The 22561-nt window shown below is 38.0% G+C and overlaps 1 protein-coding gene across 4 annotated transcripts in view; it reads left to right on the top strand.

Moving 5' to 3' along the window:
• The first annotated feature begins 2172 nt into the window (after window positions 1-2172).
• DIP2A (disco interacting protein 2 homolog A) overlaps window positions 2173-22561 on the top strand; it is a 60603-nt gene continuing 40214 nt past the window's right edge. For 2 of the 4 annotated variants that reach the window (XM_039728683.1, XM_039728682.1), the window contains exons 1-3: window positions 2191-2212; window positions 8538-8609; window positions 16518-16637. In XM_039728683.1, the coding sequence (XP_039584617.1) occupies window positions 2206-2212; window positions 8538-8609; window positions 16518-16637 (199 nt within the window). In that variant the 5' untranslated portion in view covers window positions 2191-2205. Of the gene's footprint in view, window positions 2213-8537; window positions 8610-16517; window positions 16638-22561 lie in introns of all 4 variants that reach the window. The other 2 variants (XM_039728684.1, XR_005629742.1) reach the window with 2 other exon arrangements.

The raw sequence follows: 22561 nt of genomic DNA, 5'->3' as shown, positions 1-22561 counted from the left end.
ATTGCTAATGAGTTTCTTGTGTGGAGACTTTTATATTCCCATTGCCTCAGTTTAAGTGCAGGAGATTGAGTAAAAACCAGCTTAACAGTAGTTAGCTTGATTCCGCATGTGTCTTGAAACTTTTTTAATGCACTCTTATACAGGGTGAAAGCAGATCCTGTGAAGGTACTGACTTCCATGTGAACAGTAGCGTTTCTTCTTGGGTTTGGATTTTTTGGTTGGTTGTTTTGGTTTTTGGTTTGTTTTTCTTTTTTTTTTTTTTGCTTTCTTTGATTTTCAGGTCCTTGGGTGTCCTGCTTTCTGTCCTGCATCCAGTCCCAAGCATCCAACAGGTTGTTGCTGCTTTACCAGGTTTCAACACTAGCAAGAGGTGCTCCTGGTGATCTTGGATGAGATTTGAAATGAATCCACACTCAGACTAGATCTGAATTTAGGATTAGGTGACTTTTCATACTGTGACATGTCTGAATAAGACTGTTTTGAGTATAAACAAGGATGGATTTTCTGGTTTAGGATGAAAAAGTTGAAGCAGGTGATGACTTCTCCTTCCCAAGTACTGCCAATCTGTGCCTTCATCCATGACCTTCCTGTTCATGAGCTCCTGCATTCTGAAGCTTTTTGTATCTTGGAAAAAGAATTTAGAAACAAAACAGATACCTATTCAATATTCTGTTTATTGAACAATGTCTCTTCAGTGCCCTGGATGAGTCATGGGTCTTGTTGAAAAATAAATAAATGCAGTCATGTAGATTTTCCCAGAACTTGCACGCAAGGGTGTTTGTTGGATTGAGTGGAGAAGCTTAAATCTGATATTTTTGTGCTCCAGTATTGGTCTTTGTAAGAGTAATAGTTTGTCTGAGCTTGCATTCTGGGCACTCAGTGTGGTGTGTTAGTACTGGGTAGCACTCCATTGGTGGTTTTTTTGTACTGGGCTTCACTGTTAAGGCAAATAAGTGACCTTTTCTAAGTTCATAGATGAATATTGTTTTAAGGGAATTGCTTGCAATCTTTTTATTTTAATAAAGAGATTCCAAGTGATTAGATTATTTGTAGTTACTTAATAGTGCTCAGTGTTAAGGAGCTGTGGTGGTAAAAGCTGCTTATAATGGAAGAGCTCAAGGAGCTGCACCCCAAACTTAAGGTGAGCCCTCAATGAATCTCTATGGCATGGACATAGAGATATCACATATAAGAGAAAGAATAAGAAAACATAAAGTGAGTTGCATGTCTGACATTCATGGTTGTTCTAGTACAGATTTTCTGAATAATTTTTCTGTCTCCTGTCTGTTTACCAGACTCAAAAAATAAGGAATTGGCTCACCAGAAAACCAGAGGCGTAATTTGGCAGGAAATAGATGAGCATATCCTAGGACAGAAGGAGGTCAGTCTGTGTGAATAGGGAAGACTTGAGAAAAGAGCTTTTTGCATGGACCAAAATCTTCTGTGAATAATTCCCCATGGGTGAATCCTGGAAGAAAATAGAGGTGTTGGACTTAGTGATGTGATACTAGGAAGCTGGAAAGGTAAGAAGTGAATTGAATGAATTGAATGAATGAATTGAAAAGCAGTTTAATGATGACCTTAAAAAGGGAATTATAAATTAGATTAATTATATCATCATAATTGTAAATTATAATAATTTGATAATACTGTGGGTATTAGAACACTTATTATATAATAACTATAAATTATAATTAATCACCCAGTTTAGTGTAAGGTGTGCCTGACCACAGAAGGTTATTGAAACTAGATAAGCCGTAGGGTCCCTTCTATCCAAACCATTCACTGATTCTATAAATGTGATCACCTCCCAAATGGCAGCATTTTTAGAAGATTTCTCAGGTTTGGTCCAGTTAAAGGTGCTTTATATTTCCCATTCAATTGACAATCAAATGCTTTTTATCTTACAGTAGGATTAGTAAAGGTAAATAACCAAGTAGCTTGGTAGGGACATTCCGAGGCAATGCCATCAAATACATGGATACAGGATAAAAAGATGCAGCATAGAATCCATATCCATATGCATATTTTGGGAAACAGCAATTGCAAAGATTAGGCAGGTGTTCATGAAAGAATAAGTGACTTACAGTACTGCCAACCTGTCTCTTCCAGATAATCATTAATGTTGGTAAGGATATGTTACTGCAAAAGAGAATTTTTCAGGCCTTTGGTTATGGGTATCATTGCATGGGACATTCTGGAAACATGTTTGGTATGTACTGGAGTTGATTCATGTTTTCTCCCTAACGTGCTTTGTTCTTCAGCAGACAATTTTAAAATGATCCTTGTGTTCAGTACATTATTGTGATAAAGATGCATTTCACAAATAAGGTTTTAGAAAACCTTAGCTCATAGAAAACTCTGCTGCTGAGCCCCTGCCTTGGCAGCAGCCTGGGATGAGCATGTTACATTCAACCTCAAACAGGTGCTGGCTGGGGGCGTGAGCATCTGAGACTGCAGACACCAAACCTGGCTTTCCTTTGGCTCTTTTTAGCAGATAAACAAGGAAAAAGGTGCAGTTGGCAGAAACCACAGAATCATTGAATGGGCCAGGTTGGAAAGGACCACAGTGGGTCATCTGGTCCAACCTCCCTGCTCAACATTTTGTTGCCAATGTTTGGTTCATGCTGTTCAGGGAGAGCTCCATTTCATCAGAAAATACACTTAATGAGTAGTGTTGCAACTGGAAATAAATTGTAAATAAGTTTAACCACCACCACAGGGACCCATGCTGGGGCTTCCCAAATGTGCAAGCACTGAACTGTTCTGGTCCTAATAGGGATTGATGGATTTTTTTTCCTGCCATGAGAGGATGTCTGTGTGCACCAGCTGGCTTGCTTTGCTGCCTCCTCCTGTGAATAAGTCAGCTGGTTTCTTTTTTTTTTTTTTTATAGTTCAGTTTTTCATTCTGTAGTTCAGCCAGAATCTCTGAATCATTCATCTGATTCTTTGTGTTCGTGTCAGATGATTTATGTGCACCCAATATAACAGTGAGGTCTTATTTCTTAGTAGAATTATATTGTATTATGTATTTTGTGTAGCTTTAACATGAATATTGATGAAATTTGGTTTTTTAAAATATGCCAATGTTTTATTTTAAGAAGTCGAAGTGTCTGCATTCACCATAAAATTTTGCCCAGTAGCCACCCCCCTCACCTGTTATTTCAAGATTAACTGTAAATCTTTTCTCTAAAAGCATGGTTTTACAGTGCATGTGAGGACATATTAATGCTATGTCAGTAAACTAACCAAATCTGAAACCAAGACCTAGAAATCCATTGAAAAATTTTCAGCTTACAAACTGAAATAAGTTGTGTATGGAGTAGACATTGTAGGTTACACACCTTCTCATTGTATGTTTTTAACATACTTGCTGAATTTTGAGTGTTGTGCTGCTTTTGGAGTGTTTTGGAGTTTGCTGGTGGGTTTTTAAATTATTTTCATGGTCTCATAAATGAGTTGGATATTTCCATGGTCATGGATTTTTGAATCAGTCTGCTTCAGTCTTCAGTGTGGTGCATCATGCCTAAATGGCACCTTTGCTGTAATCTTTGTGATTGCTACCAAAGTTTAAATATGATCTTTTTGCAATTAGTAAGTACGAAATGCTTTCTTTTGCTGTAAAATGGTTGATGGGTTTAACTTCTTGCATGTTAGTGGAGGGAGGAAAAAAAATAATCAATGTTCCTGACATCCAAAAACACACCATAAAGTTTCGTACCAGTTTAATAGTCTGAAGTATCTTCATTGTGTTAATTAATCACTATGCTTTATATAATGAGTCTATGAAGGATGTGAAAGGAAAATAAACTGTTTTAGAAAGGCTTTTGTTTGATTCCTCCATGCCTGGTTGTTTCTAGATTTGCATCTTCAGGCAAATCTAGAGGCAGTTTTCATGGAATTTTTGGGAGAGACCATAGAATGACTTGGTTCAGATAATTATTTCTGGCCTCATTCATTATAATAATTGGTTACTACATGTCAGACAGTTATTCTACTTTGGTATTTTATCCTTGATACAGCTAGGAAGTGACAAATAGAAACTCTGAATGTTTTCATTTCTGTAGTGCACTGATATTTTGATTGTTTTGAAATAGCATTTCCATGATGGGGATCACATTGCATCTATATAGCATTCTTTCTAAAGCCTTTCACTTTGCAATCTTACCAAAATAACGGGTCAGAGTTATTCAGAAGTAAACATCAAGCCCTAATTTTTGGCTTGAAGCTTAAAGATCCTGTTCATTGATCTGCCTGACCACTCCTAGTGTGTTTTTTCCCAACTTCTTTTGTGGGCTTTTGTGAAGCAGACAGTACATTCCCTATGGGCCAGAGGATTCCCATTCCTTCCTCCCCATGTGTGCAGCTTTCCTCAGCCTTTTGAAGGGGCTGGCAATGTTACTGATCTCCATCCTGATGAGAACTGGACGTGGTACCTGGTGTGATAGATGTTGTTCACCCCCAGGTGTACGTATAGCTGGCATCTGTCAGTCTGTCTGTGTTCTGCAGGGAGCTCCAACAGCAAGGAAGGGAAGGGGCAGAGTTGGAGCTTTTCCTGTCTCTCTGTGGACCAAGCTTAAGGATTTACTGCAGCAGGGGAAGATCAATTCATTAATTTGGCTTAACTGAGCCTAGAAACTGCTGCTAAGGCTGCTTTTATGATCTGGTTATTTAACCTTCTTGTGCGCTGTCAGATGCTGACTCCTGGCAGATGAAGCAATAAGTGTTTAAGCCAGGCAGTTTTAGAGTTTAAAAGGAGCAGCTCTCTCTTCTCCCTGGGTACACACACACTTCACAAGTATGGGTTGCATGGAACAGAATAACCTGGAATGCACTGACTTTGCACATCCTCTCTGAACTGCAGGATTCACCCACCCTTGGCTTTTTAAAGGTGTAAAATATGAGTGGTGCCTTTGTCCTGCAACTGCTTTCAAACTCCAGGGTGAAAAGATGATATGTAAATGTATTAGAGTAGAATTTTCTTATTCTAATTTCAAATTTTCTAATTCTCAATGTTAGTTTGGATTGCTTTGTCAATTGCAAAATTCCTGAGGGCTTGGTCAACCTAAATATCTTTGTTTTGATAATTCCTTCTATAACTTATTAGGCAATTAATGGTATTGTAAAATATAGTCTCACTATGTAATTGTCAACAGAGTGGAATACCAAATGTTTGCTATTAACATATTGGTCAAATTAAGATACATGTAATTAGCTAGTCAGTATTTGCCTAGTGTCTAGAACTTGATGTTTCAGTGATTCTATTGTATGTGCAAAGGTTTAATGAAATTCTGCATCTATGTAGTTGTGTATCTCCATGCTGCCGCTTTTACATCAGACAAGTTTTATACTTTGATAACTTCAATTCCCTCAAAGGGATGCAAGTCCTTCTGCAAATTAGGAATTACCAGTACCATGCATTTTCAGTGAAGTCGTGCTAAACTTCTAATACTGCTTTAAAGGCATCGTGATGCTCTCAGGATGTTTCAAATAGGGTCTTTGAAATAGAATTTCTAATGGCTTAGTCAAATGCATCACCATATGAAATGATCAGATGTCATTTCCATTTTAAAGAGATTTCTGTAATATGAAAGATTCCAATCAAGATGTTTTCACACTTCACTTAGCTCATCATATGCAAACTAAATTAAGGTATCAGTCGACCTACCAGATGTGGTAGGCACAGAATTATCAGAGCCTGTATCTCAGGGATGGCAGCAAGTGTTGGCTGCTGTATAGTTTGGAGATCCAAATCTTTTTTTGATTGCAAGTAATGATTTTCATCTTTAGTTCCTTTGTTGCCTGTTTCTCAGTTTGGCTTTTGCCTGATTTACATAAGTGTAGTGTCTGAGAGAACATGTACCAGGTAAATCTTGGAATGGGTACTAGTAGTAGGCTTGGAGGAGTTGTTCTGGTTCCTAGATTTAGGTGGTGATAAAAGCTTGTGTGTTAAATAAAAATGATTGAGAACTGTCATGGGCAGAATCTTTTGGTGGCACACCTGTCTGTGTCCCAGCTTGAAGCTCACAGGTGTGCATATGGAGAAAATATGTCCCAAACCATTTCCATTTTTCTTTAGACTGTTCAATTTCTGCCTTTGTTCCTTAACCTTCTCCCATCTTTTCCAATGTTTCTGTAGTTTTTCTTAAAGGATTTGTATTTTGATCTTTGGTTCATCTTCAGGGTCTTTTTTAAAAAGGTTGTTTAAGACGTAGAATTAGCAGTGATGTCTGTTGAATCAATTCTTCCACTTCCACCAACTTTTCAAATACAGTGACAGCTATCCCAGAAACATGAGGGATATTCTTTAAATACTTCTACAGATGACATGCAAGTTATGTTTTAGACTGGCAACTTGCCTGTCTTTCCAAACCACCCAGGAGCCACCTCTGAGGCAAAAGCCAATGTTGTTGCCCGTGACTTTATCCTGAAGGAACTGCCAAAGGTTTCTGCAGCCAAGGTGATGGACCTGCAGTTGTGGCTGTGCTCACCAGTGGCCAAACAGTGCAGTTATTAAAGGTTTCATCTTGCAGAGCTGATCCAGCTGATTAGGTTCATCCACGTTTCATGTACAGTCAGCTCATTTAGAATTATTTCTGCTCTTGACCTCTGCAAATTGGGGACCAGGAGCCATTTCCCTATGTTTAGCAAGTGACAATGGAGCTCACAGATCCATTCTCAGTTCCATTTAGTGAATTTGGCATTAATATTCTGTTAGGTCTAGTGATAACATGGTGGAATAGAACCATGCATGGGCAGAATCAGGGTAACTACAGATTCTTGTGTCCAGTAATGAAGAATATATATTTTATAGATAATTTTAAGAAATGCTACCACTTTCATCTCTGTTTAGATTAATTTTCTTGGCACCTGACATATTTTATGATGTATATTTTATGATACTTCAGATATTTCAAGTAAAGATCTCTTCCAAACAGAGCTCTAACAGCTCAGGCCAGTGTCTGGCTTTATGCAGGCTTCCCAGCTGCCTTGCTGAGGCCGAGGAACCTCAGATTGCTTTTGTGTAATCCAGTAACTCAGGAGAGAGTGAGGCTAAATGACAGCAGCTGTGGCCCCGGTGTACCAATGTGGCAAAGTGGCTCTTTTTGGAAGAAATGAGGGATCACAAAAAAACCATATGATGGGTGAATCCCCCTGAGGCTCTGGGGGCAAGGGGGGAACAGTTGTTAGGAGGAGCCCCACCCCCAGGCTTTGGAGGAAGGAACAAAGCCCAGCTTGGCTGGGCAGCACAGCTCGACCTGCCACAGCGCTGCAGAAAACGACAGAGATGCTTTTGACTCTGTCCTTTGCTTAACCTCATTCAAGGAAAGTCCTCCAAGTCAGCATTCCAGCAAAATCAAAGAATTTCCAAGATGCCAGCGTGTGAAGTACTCTGGTTTGAGTAGGACTCTCTCTTGAGCCCTGCCTTTTGATCATGGCTTACCTGTATAGTACCTTGTACCTGGCAGAGACTGAGCTGTGCAGAGGCTCGGGGTAAGGATTATGTGGAGCATTTATGAAGCTGTGCAAATTGATGCCTTCACTGAGCTCACAGTGCAGCACATTTGTGTAAGGTACAGTTTTGATCCTTAAAGACTTTGCTGAGCTTTAGTCTTCCAAGTTACTTCCGGTTTAAGAAAAACTGTTCTTCTTACTGGTGCTTATTGTCTGTTGGATTGGGTTTTTATTTCTTCCATAATTGATAGTAATGCATCTCTTCTTCTGAGATACCAGATATCTTCTGATCCTTTTCTGTTTTTTGTAAAAAGTGTAGTTAGTCATTTTGACCACATGTTCCCAGGCAGACAAATCTGCTTGGGCATTTGTAGTGCTTTGTTTTAGTTTGATCTAGTTCTCATTTTGATATAATAATACTATATATACATCAAAAATTACATTTCTGTGCATTTTTTCTGCTGGTTTTTTTCTGCTCAAGAAAAATGGTAATTTCTGCCCAAATTTTATACGTAATATTTACATGGGTTTATGAAGAAAAACTGGCAGATTGTAGTTTGAAATACCTGCAATAATTGAAGTACTCCAGGATGTGCATTTGTTTTTCTTACCTGTTTTGAACAATGTCTTTGAACTCCCATTGCTTGTTTTGGGAGAGTTTCAATAGCTTGAAATTATGAATATTCACTTGGATGGAGGTTGGGGATGGCAGAATGAAATGACTTTGTGTCTGTTAGTTCTCTGATATAGGGGTGAGGCAGATACTTGAGGAAATTAAGAATATTAAGCAAAAATTCACCACAGTCCTTAAGGATTAAGGAAAGTACTTGAGCATCATTTTAAAATACAAAGTTAGAACTCTTATGTGTAAAATCTACTGAGTAAAAAGGGGTCTGCATGGCTAGAGGTAGGCTGAATGCATAGATACATGTAATTAATGCCTTTCTTGTTGTTGTTTCTTTCCCTGCACAGTTTGCTTTGTTAAACTCTTTAACCAATATGTTGCTGACAGAATGTGCTTGATGCTAAGATTTAAATGTAGAATTTCCAAACAACATGTATTTGTTTTTTCTTTTCTTTAGGAGACATCACTCAGAAAGGATATGAAAAGAAGAGGGCAAAGCTGTTAGCACGGTACATACCACTAATTCAAGGTGAGAAACTGCATGGAAGTTACCTTTGTGCCAAATCTGTGAAAATATAAAATGGAAAAGTTCTCACTTAACAGACTGGATGAATTATAATAGTGTTTGATATGGGATCTAACCAGCAGTGGGAAATGGCTGTCACAGAAAAGTGCAGAGCAAGGAAAAAGCCTGAAATGGGAATTTTTTGTAGTTTTATGTGAAATGTTAAATGGTAACATTTTTGTCAGCAAACTTCAGTTTGTCAACTGCGTCTGAGACTTTAAGATAACTTTAGAAATGAATAAAGTTATTGCTAAAAGCAAATTGGCTGCTTTCTTACATGAAAATACTCAGTGATCCCCACTCTCATGCTTTAATGTGCTGTTTTTTGCATTTGCCCTGTGCCTCACCCCATTGCCACACACTCCCTCACCCCCTCTGTTTCTTCAAAGTACTGACTTTTTAATATATAAACTATTACTTTTGAAGCTGGTTATTATCAGACTTCATCATCCACAGCCAAAACCTAAGTGCCCAGCTTTATAAAATCTGGTTTTATGCTAGGACACTGAAATCACTCGGGGTTTAGGGCTGTTATGCTGTCACTGAGATTTGGTATTCTATAGTCCCCCAGCTTTCCATAGCTGACAGATTTTAAGATAAGGGAAAATGATAAGAAAACCAAGGTGAGTGGAAGCAATAATGAGACACTGTAAACTGGGACAGTGTTCAACAGTCAGAAAGTAACTGGGTGTTTCATCATCGGGGATTCTTAGCAAATGTTTAATTTTTGTGGTTTTGGTTTTTATTTGGATTTGGGCATTTATTTAAGAATATATATAGGTTTTCCCTTAGCAAATTTGTAATCTCTGTAGGCCAAGCAGAACCAAACTCATCTCTTTAAAATGGCTTGTTCCTTGCAAAGAAGCAGTTTGGATTTTTAGGATGACTGACAGTCAGCAGCAAGCTCTAGCCCCACCTGCCACAGCTTCTCCTCCTTGCACCATTTTTCTGGAAAGAGCTGTCTCAGTTTTCTATTCAAAATACCCTGTCCTCTAACTCAGCTTAGTTAAAGATTCTGAGACCAGGTGAGGTATGGTTTTGACTGAGAATTCACAATTATTAGAAATATTCTGTCAATGCACTTTGTCTCCTAGAAAGTGATGTCTTTGGATTTCTGTCTCTTGTTTAATCTCTCATCATCTTTGTTTTACTCTGCCCTTCACTCCTTTCTATTGACAGTGGGGATTTATTTTCTGTTTTTTCCTTCTCCGCTCTCACAAGGCTGTTTGCACAAATACTCAAGTACTGAGCTCTCAAGCATAGCTTAGACAACTCCAGTACTTTGTCTGCCATACTCCTTAAAGTAGGTTTAGATTTTCAGCTGCTTAAAGATTTTTCTCCTTGTTCAGCTATATTTTCCCTAATCGCCTTAAGCAGTAGTTTAATGAGTCAGCAAATCCTGTGGTTTGTCCTACTTGCTTGATACCACATTTTCTAAGAAGTACCAGATTACCTGATCTTTTTTTCACCACTTCTGCCTAGATTAGCATTAAGCTGACAGGAATCTAGCTTTAATATGCTAAAAAATGAATAGGCTGTCTGCCTCTGAGCACAAAGAATGATGCTCTGGTAAAAAGATAAAATTTGCTTAAAACATTAAGCTAACTGCCTGGTTCAGTTTCCTGACATATGCTCCATTAACCCAGTTCTAACTTGAATTTCCTTAATTGACACAGCTTCAGCATGGCTCAGAATAGTGTGTGGGAGTCCCAAAGGCTTTGAGCCTGCAGAAATTTTTCATCGTTAACAATTTAATTGCAGCGTTCATGATAGGATTCATAAGGTTCAGTATCCATCAAGTCTTTTCAGACTGATGAATGTCAGCATTTTACATTTGTTGAGTTCTTCCTCTATGATTTGATGTCCCCAGGACCACTAAATCATGTCTTTCTACAGCTTTATGTCTTAAAAGTGCACTTGCATGCCCATAGGTTTGGGTTCTGGAAGTTTAACTTTCCCTGTTACACCTCATCAGCTGCTGCCTACAAACTAATCATGTGCAAACTCCTGCTCTCTCAATACCATCCACAATGATTTGGGCTATGTTCTGCTGCAGCTGGATCTGTGGGGAGTCAAATCATTACCCAGACAGTGTTAAACAACCCCACAGAGGGCTTGGGGAACAGAACTAGACAGAAGTGGCTGCAAAGCACATTTTCAATTAACAGGAGAATTAAGCAGAACATCCTGTGGTTCAAGAGTCTCATTCCTGTAGATTGTTTTGTATTCTAAAATCTGCAGTGATGAAGAGTTAGTGGAAATGTAAAGATTTTGCTTAGGAACCATAGAACTCTGTAATTATATGGAAATAACAACTAGAATGAGTTATTTTTTCACTGATCCAACCAAGTGCACTGTGCAAAATCAAAAACAAGTGTTGAGTAATAGCAAGCATTAAACAGTAATTAATTATTTTAATGAAGTAAAATTTAACAGTCAGTAATTGGCTTCCTCAGTCAACCTCTGCATGCAAATTACAGATAAAACTCTGAGGAAATAATTAATTATATCTGTAGGCAATCTGGCATGATGCATGGTGAAGCTTCTGAGTGATGGATAACATCAGATACATGGCAGAGGGTGATTTTGAATGTGGGTAGAGCTGGGGTGTAAAAACATTCAGAAATAACACAATAAAATAAGCAGCATTTACAGTGAGAATTCTGTCCTGGTGGGCAGGTGATGGTCTTAAACTTCCTTTCTAGCAGCTCAAGTAAAACTCCTGCCTTGTGATGATTATCCTGATTTCTTACTGATGTTTTTACAGTGTTACTGGTTATTTTCAAGTTGCCTCTTTGGCTGTGTAAATGAGGTTAGGGTCCTGGTGCTGCTTTACAGAGCAGTCCCTGGAAATTATTTCACTGGATTTAGTTAGTGCTAGAAGAACACCTTGGTGAGTGACTTCATTTCTCCTCTGGTGTCAGAGTGATTCCACTCTAAAATTATTTTCTTTTATTGTCTTCCTTAGCACTTCTGCTCCAGTAAAATTGAATTGTTAACCATTTTCAAATTTTTATTTTAAGGGAAACTGATGAGGAAACCTCATCTAATTTTGGTTGAGGCTGGCATGTCCCATACTTCTATTTTTCTTATGTTTTCATGGTTTTATGTCTCTGAAAAATGTTTCTGCTGCTACCAGGAATACATATGCATTCTTTCGTGGCTGTACCAAGGTCCCTCCCACTTGGGTTGCTCTGTAATTCTGTGTAACTGTGATTTTTGTTTTTGCATCTTTGTGGGTAAGAGGTACCCACAAATCAGCCTCCCATTCAATTAGAGTGGGAGTTTTCCATACCCCTGTAGCACTTAGTACCTGTAGTTCCATTTTTAAGGAATGTGCAACTTACTCTGGTGTCTTGCAGTCTACAAAAGCTTTATAATTTCGTATAATATAAGGGGAAAACATGTTCTTGGTGCTATGAAGTTAAAATTCCCACTTTATACTATGGGCATAATGGCTATGATCAAAGGATGTCCAAATTGTAATTGGCTAATTTGGTTGGATCTTGGTGTACTTGGTTTAAATGAGGTATGTGAAAATGTAATGTGCTAACATGGGCTAGTTTGAAAAAGCAGTTTATAGCTTCATTGCTCAGTTTCTCAAAATATCAAGAGATTGCTATTCCTGTGCCTTTTCAATTCTGTGCACATCCTTTTACATTAGGAGTGCTGGGCTGCTTGTGAAGCACCTCCTGAACTGCTGCTTAAAATGGGCTGTTATTTTGAGAAATTAAACTTCTAGCTAATGCCCTGTGGGTGTTCTGCTTACCAGTCTGTCATGGTGTCTAAATAAGTGTGTCTCTTACTTGTGGGTATTTTCACTGAGATGGTTTAGTCAGTGTTTGGATTCTCTGAATTGGATCCAAATCCTGGCTTGTATTTGGTTTCATTGAATTTATAACAAGTGTCTTCTGTGCTTTTGTATTCTTAGCTGCTGTTTCATGCTTCCTTGAATGGAAAGTGTTAATGCCCTTAAAATGGTTTCACAGGCTTCAAGTGGAAGCTTATGAGCTGGAATTTACTTCCTTGAGTAGAGGAGAATGTTACAGAATAATGGAAGATTGTCAAACATAATGCATGTGTATGATGCCTTTTGTTATCATTATTATTTCTAATCTCTTGAATTTCTGATACCATATTCTGGGTAATAAATTACATTGGGTAAACCCTTGTTCAGTCCCTCTAATCTAGAAGGTGTTAACACTTCCAAAACTGGATCTTGAGAACAAAAAAAGTGTGTACAGCAGGTAGTATGTTCTGAGATGTGGTATGACAGTGAAGGATGGTAACATTGAACTTGAGTGAGGACTGGATGTTCAGTAACTGCCCCAGAGCCAGACCTCCACTTTCTGGATTTTCTGCCTTGTCATCCTTTTCCTTTCTTTTTGCACTTTGAACCTGGCTGCTGTATTTTGTTCCTTTCTTATTTCCAGACCCAGTTCAATAGCTGCAGAAAGATTTGATAATGTACAAAGAGTCTGCAGTTTCCTCTTTGGCCTCCCTCTTCCCCTCTCCTCTCTACAGAGCTCTTTAATACATTATGTTTTGAAATTTTCATCTCTATCCACATAATGTCTTTAGCTGCACATCCTCCCCAGTGATGCCAGCAGAGAATCTTCCTTGTCCTGGCAGCTCTTCACTGCTCTTATAGTAAAACCTTTTTTCTTTTTTTTTTTTTTTTTGTATAAATGAAAATTGCTTGAAATGCCAGTGTTAGTCTTGATTGTCCAGTGCTTGTGGATAGACAAATACAGGAATAATTCAAATACTGTTTTTAATTTCATCCTGTAGAAGGAAATTGTTCAGTTAGTTGGAACAAGCAGCCTCTTTAAGTTGACTTTATTCTTGCTAGCTTTGGGAAAGCTAAAAATTGAGAAAATGCAGTGACTAGTGGACCAAGTGCCTTTAGTATATGTCTTTTCTGTAAAGGTGTTGGTGTGAGGGGGAGACTTCGCCTAATTACCCATCTGCTTTTGCTGAAGGCTAAGGTAGTGATTTGCATAGTAGGAGAATAAATTAACAAGCTCACCAGGCTTGTGGAACAGCATTTTACTGGCACATAGTTATGTAGCCTAAGAGTCAGATGCACTATCTTACTATTTTTACCAAAAAGTGGCATTTTTCACATTCATTGTTGGTATTTTTGCACTGTGATATGAAACCTACTTTGAGAAAGCAAGAAGGGAGACTTAATCTGAAGAAACTGAGTTGTGGTTTCTAACAGTGCCAAGGAATTCATGCCTCATCCTGATTTAAAAGGAACTTCGGAGATTCACTGATACATACTTCATCACAATAACTCTGATTCACAAAAATCTGATCTTATTCTTGAGAGAAGGAGAATGTTCTGGTGTCGGAGTTGGTCATGGACTCCTGTTGTTATGTGTGGTCACTTCTTCCCTGCTCCTCCTGCCCCCAGGAGTGGTGTGGCCAAACAGCAGTGCTTGGTTTGCACATGCTTCAGGACATCCTGCGTGCATCTGCTGATGGGTTATACCAGTCAGCTCATTGTCCAGATTGTTTGCCTCACACAGGGGATCACAGAGTGGAAAAGGAGCTCTTACAAGTCCTGGTTTCAAGGCTCTCTAGTTGCTACACGACTGCAAATGAGAAGAGTAAGGAATTGGGAGAAACATGAATCTCTTTTTCTGCTTACAACTAACAACCCTCCTGGAGGAGAAGAAATGGCACAACCAAAAAAAGTTCTGGTTTTCTTTTGCTATCTTTTTCACTCAAGGTCTCTTTTGACACAATTACACAAAAATTATGTAGATATGATGTTTTCTGAGAATTTCTTAAGTAGTCTTAGTTGAGGGGAGGCTCCCATCCCTGCTGCCTGTTCTCTTTTGTACCATTGTAGTTATCCTGTTATCCCTTTGCCTTGGCTATTTGCTTGGCTCAGGCTTAAGGAGATGACTTGATCTTTCTAACAGAATCTAAAGCTGTTGTTTATTGTTTCCAGATCAACAACTCCCCCTGGACTGTTGACCTGTGGTTATGGAAAACTTGTGTTCAAGTGAAATGTGGAATAGAATTCTGCCGTGTTTTCACCACTTATCCGATCTGTTGAATCAATTCAGTTGGCAGACTACGTTTGTTTTTCTGTTTCAAACAGAATTCTCCTTAAGTGTTTCAAGGAGTGTTAGGTCTGTATATGAGTAAACACACATTCTGTTCTGCTCCACTGAGGGCACTTTGGTTTCTTTGCTAGGCTGTCTCCATTTATCCCATTGGGGAATGCAGTTGATGTTAGATATTCTGTCATGTGTTTAAAAAGCTTTACTTTTGGAAAACAGGAAAAATTAGGTGAGAATGTGTTTGTTCTTTATTACAAACTGTAAAAGAAAGCATATCTCTGGGGTCGGACTAATTTCTTAAAACTTACATCTGTGTGAGTTATTAAATGTTCCTTTGTTTTCCTCTTATTTAGGCTCATTTTTTCCCACATCCACACCCTGAACCCATATTCAGCTCAAGGTTGCCTCCTCAACATCCAGAGGTGTTCACTGTTAGCTACAAAGGGGTTGGGAAAGGGTTTATGGAATGCATTCACCCAAAAGTCTTAATAGATACCCAAGAAAGCTGGTATATAGTAATTTACCTTGTCATGAAGATGATAAAACGCTTTCCCTGAGGATATTACATTTAAATAGCATATTTGAAAGTTCTTTTTCATCAGTTGAGTTAGAAATGGGATATTTAATCCAATTACACTCTTAATGTAAGGACTATATCTTACTGAAACGTCTTCATAAAAATGTCTTATAATTCCTAGATTTGTTAGTAGCTGCCAGTTTCTTTCCTGATACTCACTTTGTAACAAAGGGAACAGAAACCCCATGGGAGAGGAAGGAATCTTTTCTTACTTGTTAAAGTGAGATCTTTCCTTGCAAAGGAACTGACCCAGATTCCTCTGGAATGATGTCTTCAGTTCAGTGAGAGCTGCTTTTTGGTAAATATTTGCATTTTGAAAACATGATGTTCAAACACTTTGTTTCCAGAATGTGTTGTTTTCAAAAGACTTGGGAGCAGGTAGGAAAGCAGAAGCTCTTCAAGGGAAGGAAGGAGTGAAATAAAAGATATACTGAACCCTGTGTGGTACAAGGGCTGAGTAAATACAGTGAACTTGATGCAGCAGGTCTTACATGGCTGAGGAAAGTTGATTGTAAAACACAGCACTAATTTATATTTATGTTAGGATTGTGTAAAAAAAAACCTTCCAGCTGCACTGGAGTTTTTACATTATATTTGGAAGTGTGGATGTATAATAAAACTGCAAATGGATGTTTCTAGTCCAAATTTATATAGTCCTTGATGGATCACGAGCCAGCAGGAGTCTCCTCATTTTGGGGACTGGGAAATGATAGTGGATATTTAATGATTACTGTCCAGCCCTTTGATTTTTTTATTCCTGTTGTGCTGCAACGTAAAATTGAGATCATCTTCCTGAATATTAGGCAGGCTAAACATAAGCAACTGCTCTGGGTTATCTAGTACCCTGCTCTAATGAGGTGCAGAGAAAATAACTGGAGATTATTTTTGTTACCTTGTGTGGGGCTGGGAACGTCTGTCAACATTTTAGGAGTACATGAAGCACCCAGGCAACCTAGATTACAGCAGGAGCTTTTACACAGCTGAAGCTGACAGTGATTCTGCATTAATATCTGCAAAGGTCTTACTAGAGAATTGCAGCATTTTTCTGAGTATTGCTCTGTTAAATAGGTATAGATTAAATTGGATTAAAATGCAGGCAGAAGATGAGCCCTTTTTAAAGGTACTGTCTTGCTCCAGTTATAGTGAAACAAGGTAGACATGAGGAGTAGATACTACGTTTGCAAAGCTGAGTTTATACTAAAATAAACTGTGTTTCAGGTGTGGATCCATCCCTGCAAGCAGAGAACAGAGTCCCAGGCTCTTCCCAAGCCACTGCTGGGGTATCAAAGCAGCAGAAATCCCGATCCACCAACTCGAGGGACGAGCGCTTCCGATCCGGTAAGGGACACAGATACAGCTGAGGCATCACGTGTCCTGAGAGGAAAAGTGTACCTGTAAAATGGTACCTGCACCTACACAGAAAGGTGTAGTGCTTTGGAAGAAGGGAAGAGGTAATGAATGTCTTTCAGGTATCTTTTTGTTTTGTTACAAGAGTGGTTTTGTTTGACTTCGGCCTGGAGGAAACACAAGAAGAGAAAGAGACTGTCTTCAGATGTGTTTCTTGTTAATTTTACCATGTTCAACAGGTTTTTTGTATTTACTGAGAAAACAAAATTGGGTCTCCAGTCTGTATAGCAGTTACTTAAAAATTTTGAAGGCTAGAGTGTGTGAATTTGGGGGATTTTTTTGCTTGCTTGTTTGGGTTATTTTGTTAAAGCAAGGTTGTATATTTGTTGTAGCTTTCTTTCTAATATTTCCTGGTTTAAAGCAAGTGCACAAAAAAGGGAAATATCACAATGGATATTCTACTTCATTTTAAATAGACACTACAGTGACAAACCTGTTTTGGAAAATTGTGTGAAAATACTGATATTCTCATTGCATCCTGTTCCCATTGTTACTTTTCAGGTGGTTGAAGTGCACCATTTCCCTGTGAAATTCCTTGTCACAATAGTGAGGAAAAACAGGTGTTTGAAAGCTTTTCTCTCCTAAATACTTTTGGACTTGTAGCTGGATATTTTTCTGTTTGTTGTGCAGGGTAATTCCACATCTTGGGTTTGGGGATGAGAAGTGCAAATGATGGCATGCACTGCACATCCGTAACAGGAGGCTGGTTTTGGGTCACCTTGTCTTGGCGCTGCTTGGGCAGAGTGGTTATTGCATCCTATTTGCTCTGCTGATATGGGAAACCTTGCTCCAGAGCTGCCTTGTACCTTCCTTAAGGCTAATTGAATGATGAATGAGATTTCTTAAATATTCTGTGGATATATACAGACTCCTGGGAAAGATACCTGTATTCAGCTACACAGAGAAGAAACTTCTGAATGCCAGGGAATATTGCATAGTGTTGTAATTAGCTAAATGACATGTTTAAAAATATTTTTAAATTATTAAATTATAGAAATATGTTATAGAAAATTATAGGAAATTATTAGAGTAAGATATGCCATTGTTAAACTAGCAGAAACAAAAATCTGCAAGAAGAGCTCAATTACAGCAGGAAATCCTTGGGAGGTAGTCCTTGGTAGGAACTGCCATGTCCTTCTGTGGTTTCCTATCACTGCTCCCCAAGCTAATTTTTCATTAAATATTTCTGCCTAGAACAAATTAGTTACTTGGAAATTTTGCAAAGTTCTTAGTTATAACACACATAATTGGATTTTTTTCTCCCATTAGTGATATATGACAAAGCTTAATGTGCTCAGATGGTATCAAAACCAAATAGTGACAGTTGTGTTTGACTTGTTTTGGGTTAAACTTATTTATGTCTGTGCAAGGAAATGTAGATACGGCTTTTAGATGCCAATATCTATTCCCCTTTTTCCTCTGTAGTTAAAAAAAATTATTCAGATTTACTGCATTAATGGCTTCTTTATCTCAGCAAAGAGATATTGGTGCCTTTTTTGACTGCCCTATGTTCTGACACACATTGACTGTTGTGAGGGATAACCAGCTTCAGCCTCCTTCCCTCAGTGTCACACCTTAGAATGTTATGGGGAAGGGAGGTTGTGTTGTTCCTTCTTTTTTCTTTCCTTCCAGCCTTTAGTTCTTGTTTTCCTTGCTTCAGATCTCTTCAGTTCTCCTATGTCTTTTTCAAGAGTAGTTGATGAGGGGAGAATGCAGCTTTTCCTAGAACAGGATCTCTTTGTGGAGCAATTATAGGTACTTTACAACCATCAACATGAATTACTTAAAATAAGCAAGGAAGTGAAACAATTTTGTCTTTTTGTACAATTAGTCTGTCATGTACTCTCTGTGAGCACTTTTTAAAATAGTTTCACAGAAGAGTTGTGTATTTAAATCAACTGTATGTTTTTATCATCCCCAGATAACTTGTCTTCAAACAACAGATATTATCAAAAAAATTCCAGCAGTGAATACTATTGATAAATACAAGCCTGCTGTCCAGGCTTCAGCTGGAATAGTGTTAATTTTCTTCTTAACAGCTGGTACAATACCATGTTTCAGATTTAAAATGAGAATAATGCTCATATTTTATTATTCTTGTCCCAAGTCTATTATTTTTATTATGATCATCATCATCATTATTATTACATTTTAATTTACTTTAGATATTATTGTTCATCTCTCAACCCATGGATTTTACCTTTTTCCAGGTCCTCTCCCCATCCCACCTAGATAATTCTTATTGATTTGCCTGTTGGTATTTTGAAATACATGAGCAGCAGGAACACTGGTCAGCCTATAAATGTCTTTTTTCTTCAACCAGCTGTAGAAATTCTTACTTCTGTGCCTGAGGCAGGGACAAGAATCAGAGGCTGATAAATGAGCAGAGGCTACAAATAGGAAAGAAAAATGCTCTTCCTCTTCTAATAGCTGAACAGTTTAGGAGCTGTAAGAGTTTAGGTGATTTATAGTCCACAAACTATTCTAGTTTTCCTCGTTAATCCGTTTTTAAGGACATATGGAAAGAAAGAAAATGATGATAGGTACAAAGAACAGGAGAGAAGATTATGTGGTTTACTACAGCAGAAGGAGAAAATTGTTATAATAAGTTATTAATTGTTGGTGGTTGCTTGCAGCTTAATAAAGAACAGAAGTTTGGAAATATTTCTCCAAGACTTTTTCTTCTGCCTTTTGGGTGGCAGCATATGAGTTTTTTCCCTCACTTTGGTACATTCTTTGTGTTAATGAAATGCTGGGCTTGCTGTTCATCACTTCCAGTGATCACTGTTGAGCATTTGTGATCCCTATTCTCAAAAATGTGACACATTTGGTCTGATTATGAGTGATTAATTCCCTGAAGAAAACTGAACTCCACAGTTCTTACATGGTGAATCACTTTCACAGTAAATTTTGAAGAATTTAAGTAACAGGCAGTGGTAGAGAGCTTCTTTCTGCAATTCCAATATCCAGTTAAAATTTCATTTATACTAATTAACGAATTTTTGTACACTAAGTGTTCTGCTTCTTTAAAATAATTTCATTGCTTTTACTTCTTTTATTGAAATGTGTTTCATCATGTAGAAAAGCTCTTAAAGCAAAAGTGGAATAGGAACAAAGTGTTCCAGGGAAGTGAAAGCAATTACTTCATTGATTTGGATGAGAGAGGATGTTCCTACTCAGCTGATGTCCAAGGACAAGATATTATAGGAAAGATTTCAAGCCAGGAATAGATTTTAATGAGTATAGAGGGAATGATGAGTTAAATTGGCGCTGTAAAAATAAAACACAGAACAGAATAAAAATTCATCCCGACTGTCTCCTGGTTGCATTTTTATTAGTTAATCCAGTCTGTTTCAGGTTTTGGGCTGGGAGTTAGGACTTAGAGGATGAGGTGGTAGTGATTTTGCCCTCTGGAAATGGAATAAAAAGCAGTTCCCATGCTTGCTCCCACAAATCTGTGTGATGTTATGACCTGCCCTGCTCTGCTTTGTTAAAAAGCCCCAGCACACCGTTGCCTCCAAGTAGGCCTTTCCATTCCCAAAATGCACAACTGTCTAAGAATGCTTTCATTTTTTAATCTGCCACATTATTTAATGGTTTAATGTATTTATTTATATGCAGAGTACAAATATGGTGTGTTTTGTGCTCTTTGGAAGGCCTTTTCTGGAGAACAATTTATGTTCCCCTGCTTCCTATGAGATGTTAACGTAACAAGAATATCTTTTAAATTGTATGTAGATGTAGGCATGGTGGAAGTGACTGCCTCTCACAGTTACTGTCTCTTTCTAGAAATATTCCAGTTTGGTTTTGGCTGGAAGTTCTGCCAAGGAAATGTGTCCTGCAGAATGGACATTTTTCCCCTACTCTTAAGACTGCAAAAACAAACTTGATGTTGAATCCTGCTTAAACTGTCTGGACTTTGGGGGACATAAAAGTTTTGCTTGTGGATATTTGTGGGAATAAACTTCATTAGTGGACAATTATAGCTAAAACTAAGGATGAGGAGAAAGCAGGACTTGACAAAAAGCCTAGATGTGGGAATGGAGAAGGAGGCAGGCAGACATAAGCAAAGGGAAATTTTTAATTGATGAAATGTCTATTATTAAGTCCTCAGTGTGAAGGACAGGAGGGAAAATCTGACAGGGGGACCAGGACAAAAAAAAAATTACTGTATTAAAGGGTGGAGGTTTTACTGAAAGGTTTTTTTTTCTTTTTCCTTCTTAATATTTTTCTCATAACAGCATCATCTTTGAACCTCCCATGTTGGCTGCACAAAAAGTTCTTCTTTGAGATAAGCATCTACTTAGTACATTCCTGAGTCTTGTAGGAACACACAGGTGGGATAGTATATTTGCATGTATACATATTTCAAATGCTGCTCTGAGCAGGTTATCTGCAGGGAGCTGCAGACTGAAAAGTGAGGTTACTGCTGTGAAGAACTGGTTGGTGTCTGGGATCATATGCTCAGGAATTCTTGTGATTTTGTGGAATCCATTTGGTCAGACTGAAGGGCATGTTCCTTAAGGAAGGGCCTTGTGCTGAGCATGACCAAAAGGGGCTCAGGGCTAGTACAGAAATGGTACTTTTTAAATTTAAAAAAACCAGAACTGTAAAATACTGATACTGTAGTCATCAGCAAGGTAAATCCCTGTAGGTACAGGGATAGAGTTACATTGTATATTATATGTACAGTGTATATTAGAAGTACAAAATTATATGTACAATTATGTTACATTGTATATTATATGTAAGTTGTGCAAGTATATGTCTGTCATACACACATACCTACAAATAGTTTCATACCTTCAAATTTCTCTACCTGTTACATATTTAAATCTTAGCAAAAGAGTAGACGGATACTTAGTGAAAGAATATGTGTTTTCTTTCAAATTGAATAGTTAAATTCTGAAAACCTTGTACAGCAGTTTCCATATGAAGAAATGCATAATCATATACTCACTTCTGGGCTCTGTCCTGTTTTGGGTTGCCACACTCAGCAATAGCAATTATTTTCTTTTACCCTCTGTCCTTAGTCTTGCTGTGTCCATTTTCATATCTCATTGCTGTTTTCAGTAAATTTTTCTTACATCAACCCATGGATTCTTACATCAACCCATGGATTTTGCCTTTTGTGCCTCCAAGTAATTCTCCTCTCCATCCTACCACAGAGAGGAGGGAGAGGGGGAAGAGAGTGAGCAGTGTCTGTCTTGAAGTGTTTTTAGAGGGAATACTGAATTGGAGAATGCTATTGCTAAACTGCAACAACCTCATTGTAACTGTGTTTAAGTGTGTACATGTTGTATTGTGCTTTTCATGAGTTTGACTCTTAAGTGGTAATTCAAAGTATATTTTTGGTCTGCCTCATTCCTCCTCAGCATCTGTTCACTTCTCATTAATTTTCTTCCTGCATAGTTTTTGCTTTTGACACCATTGGAATGTAGATGTCAAAGAGAAAAAGCTGCTGAAAAATCACTGGAATACATTAAATTTTATCTGCAGTGAGGTCTTGATTGAACACTGAATTCCTCTTTAATCTCAGTTTTGGCTTAAAAATTAGAAAAGTTAAAATATAGCCCTTGAGCCTTTTAGGGTAATTTTTGCTTTCAGGAAACTGAAAGCTCTGTGTGTCTTTTCCCTAATTCTTTATATAGAATCATAGAATTTTTTTAGAGTTGGAAAAATACCTCTAAGGTCATTAAGTCCATTAGTCTCTTTTTTAGGTTTTTTATTACTTTCATTGTTTTGTGAGAACCTCAAGTATGCATGTACTTGCACTTCTTTTCCCTTGCTGAATTTTGAGGATGAAGAGTCAAATGCTGTTGCAAATGTACAGAATCTGCATTGAAATTTCCCCC

This window comes from Passer montanus, unplaced genomic scaffold, assembly GCF_014805655.1.
Source record: "Passer montanus isolate IOZ18808 unplaced genomic scaffold, ASM1480565v1 scaffold66, whole genome shotgun sequence".
Classification (NCBI taxonomy): Eukaryota; Metazoa; Chordata; class Aves; order Passeriformes; family Passeridae; genus Passer; species Passer montanus.
The sequence above is the reverse complement of the archived record's forward strand: the minus strand, read 5'-3'. Positions and strand labels throughout refer to the sequence as shown.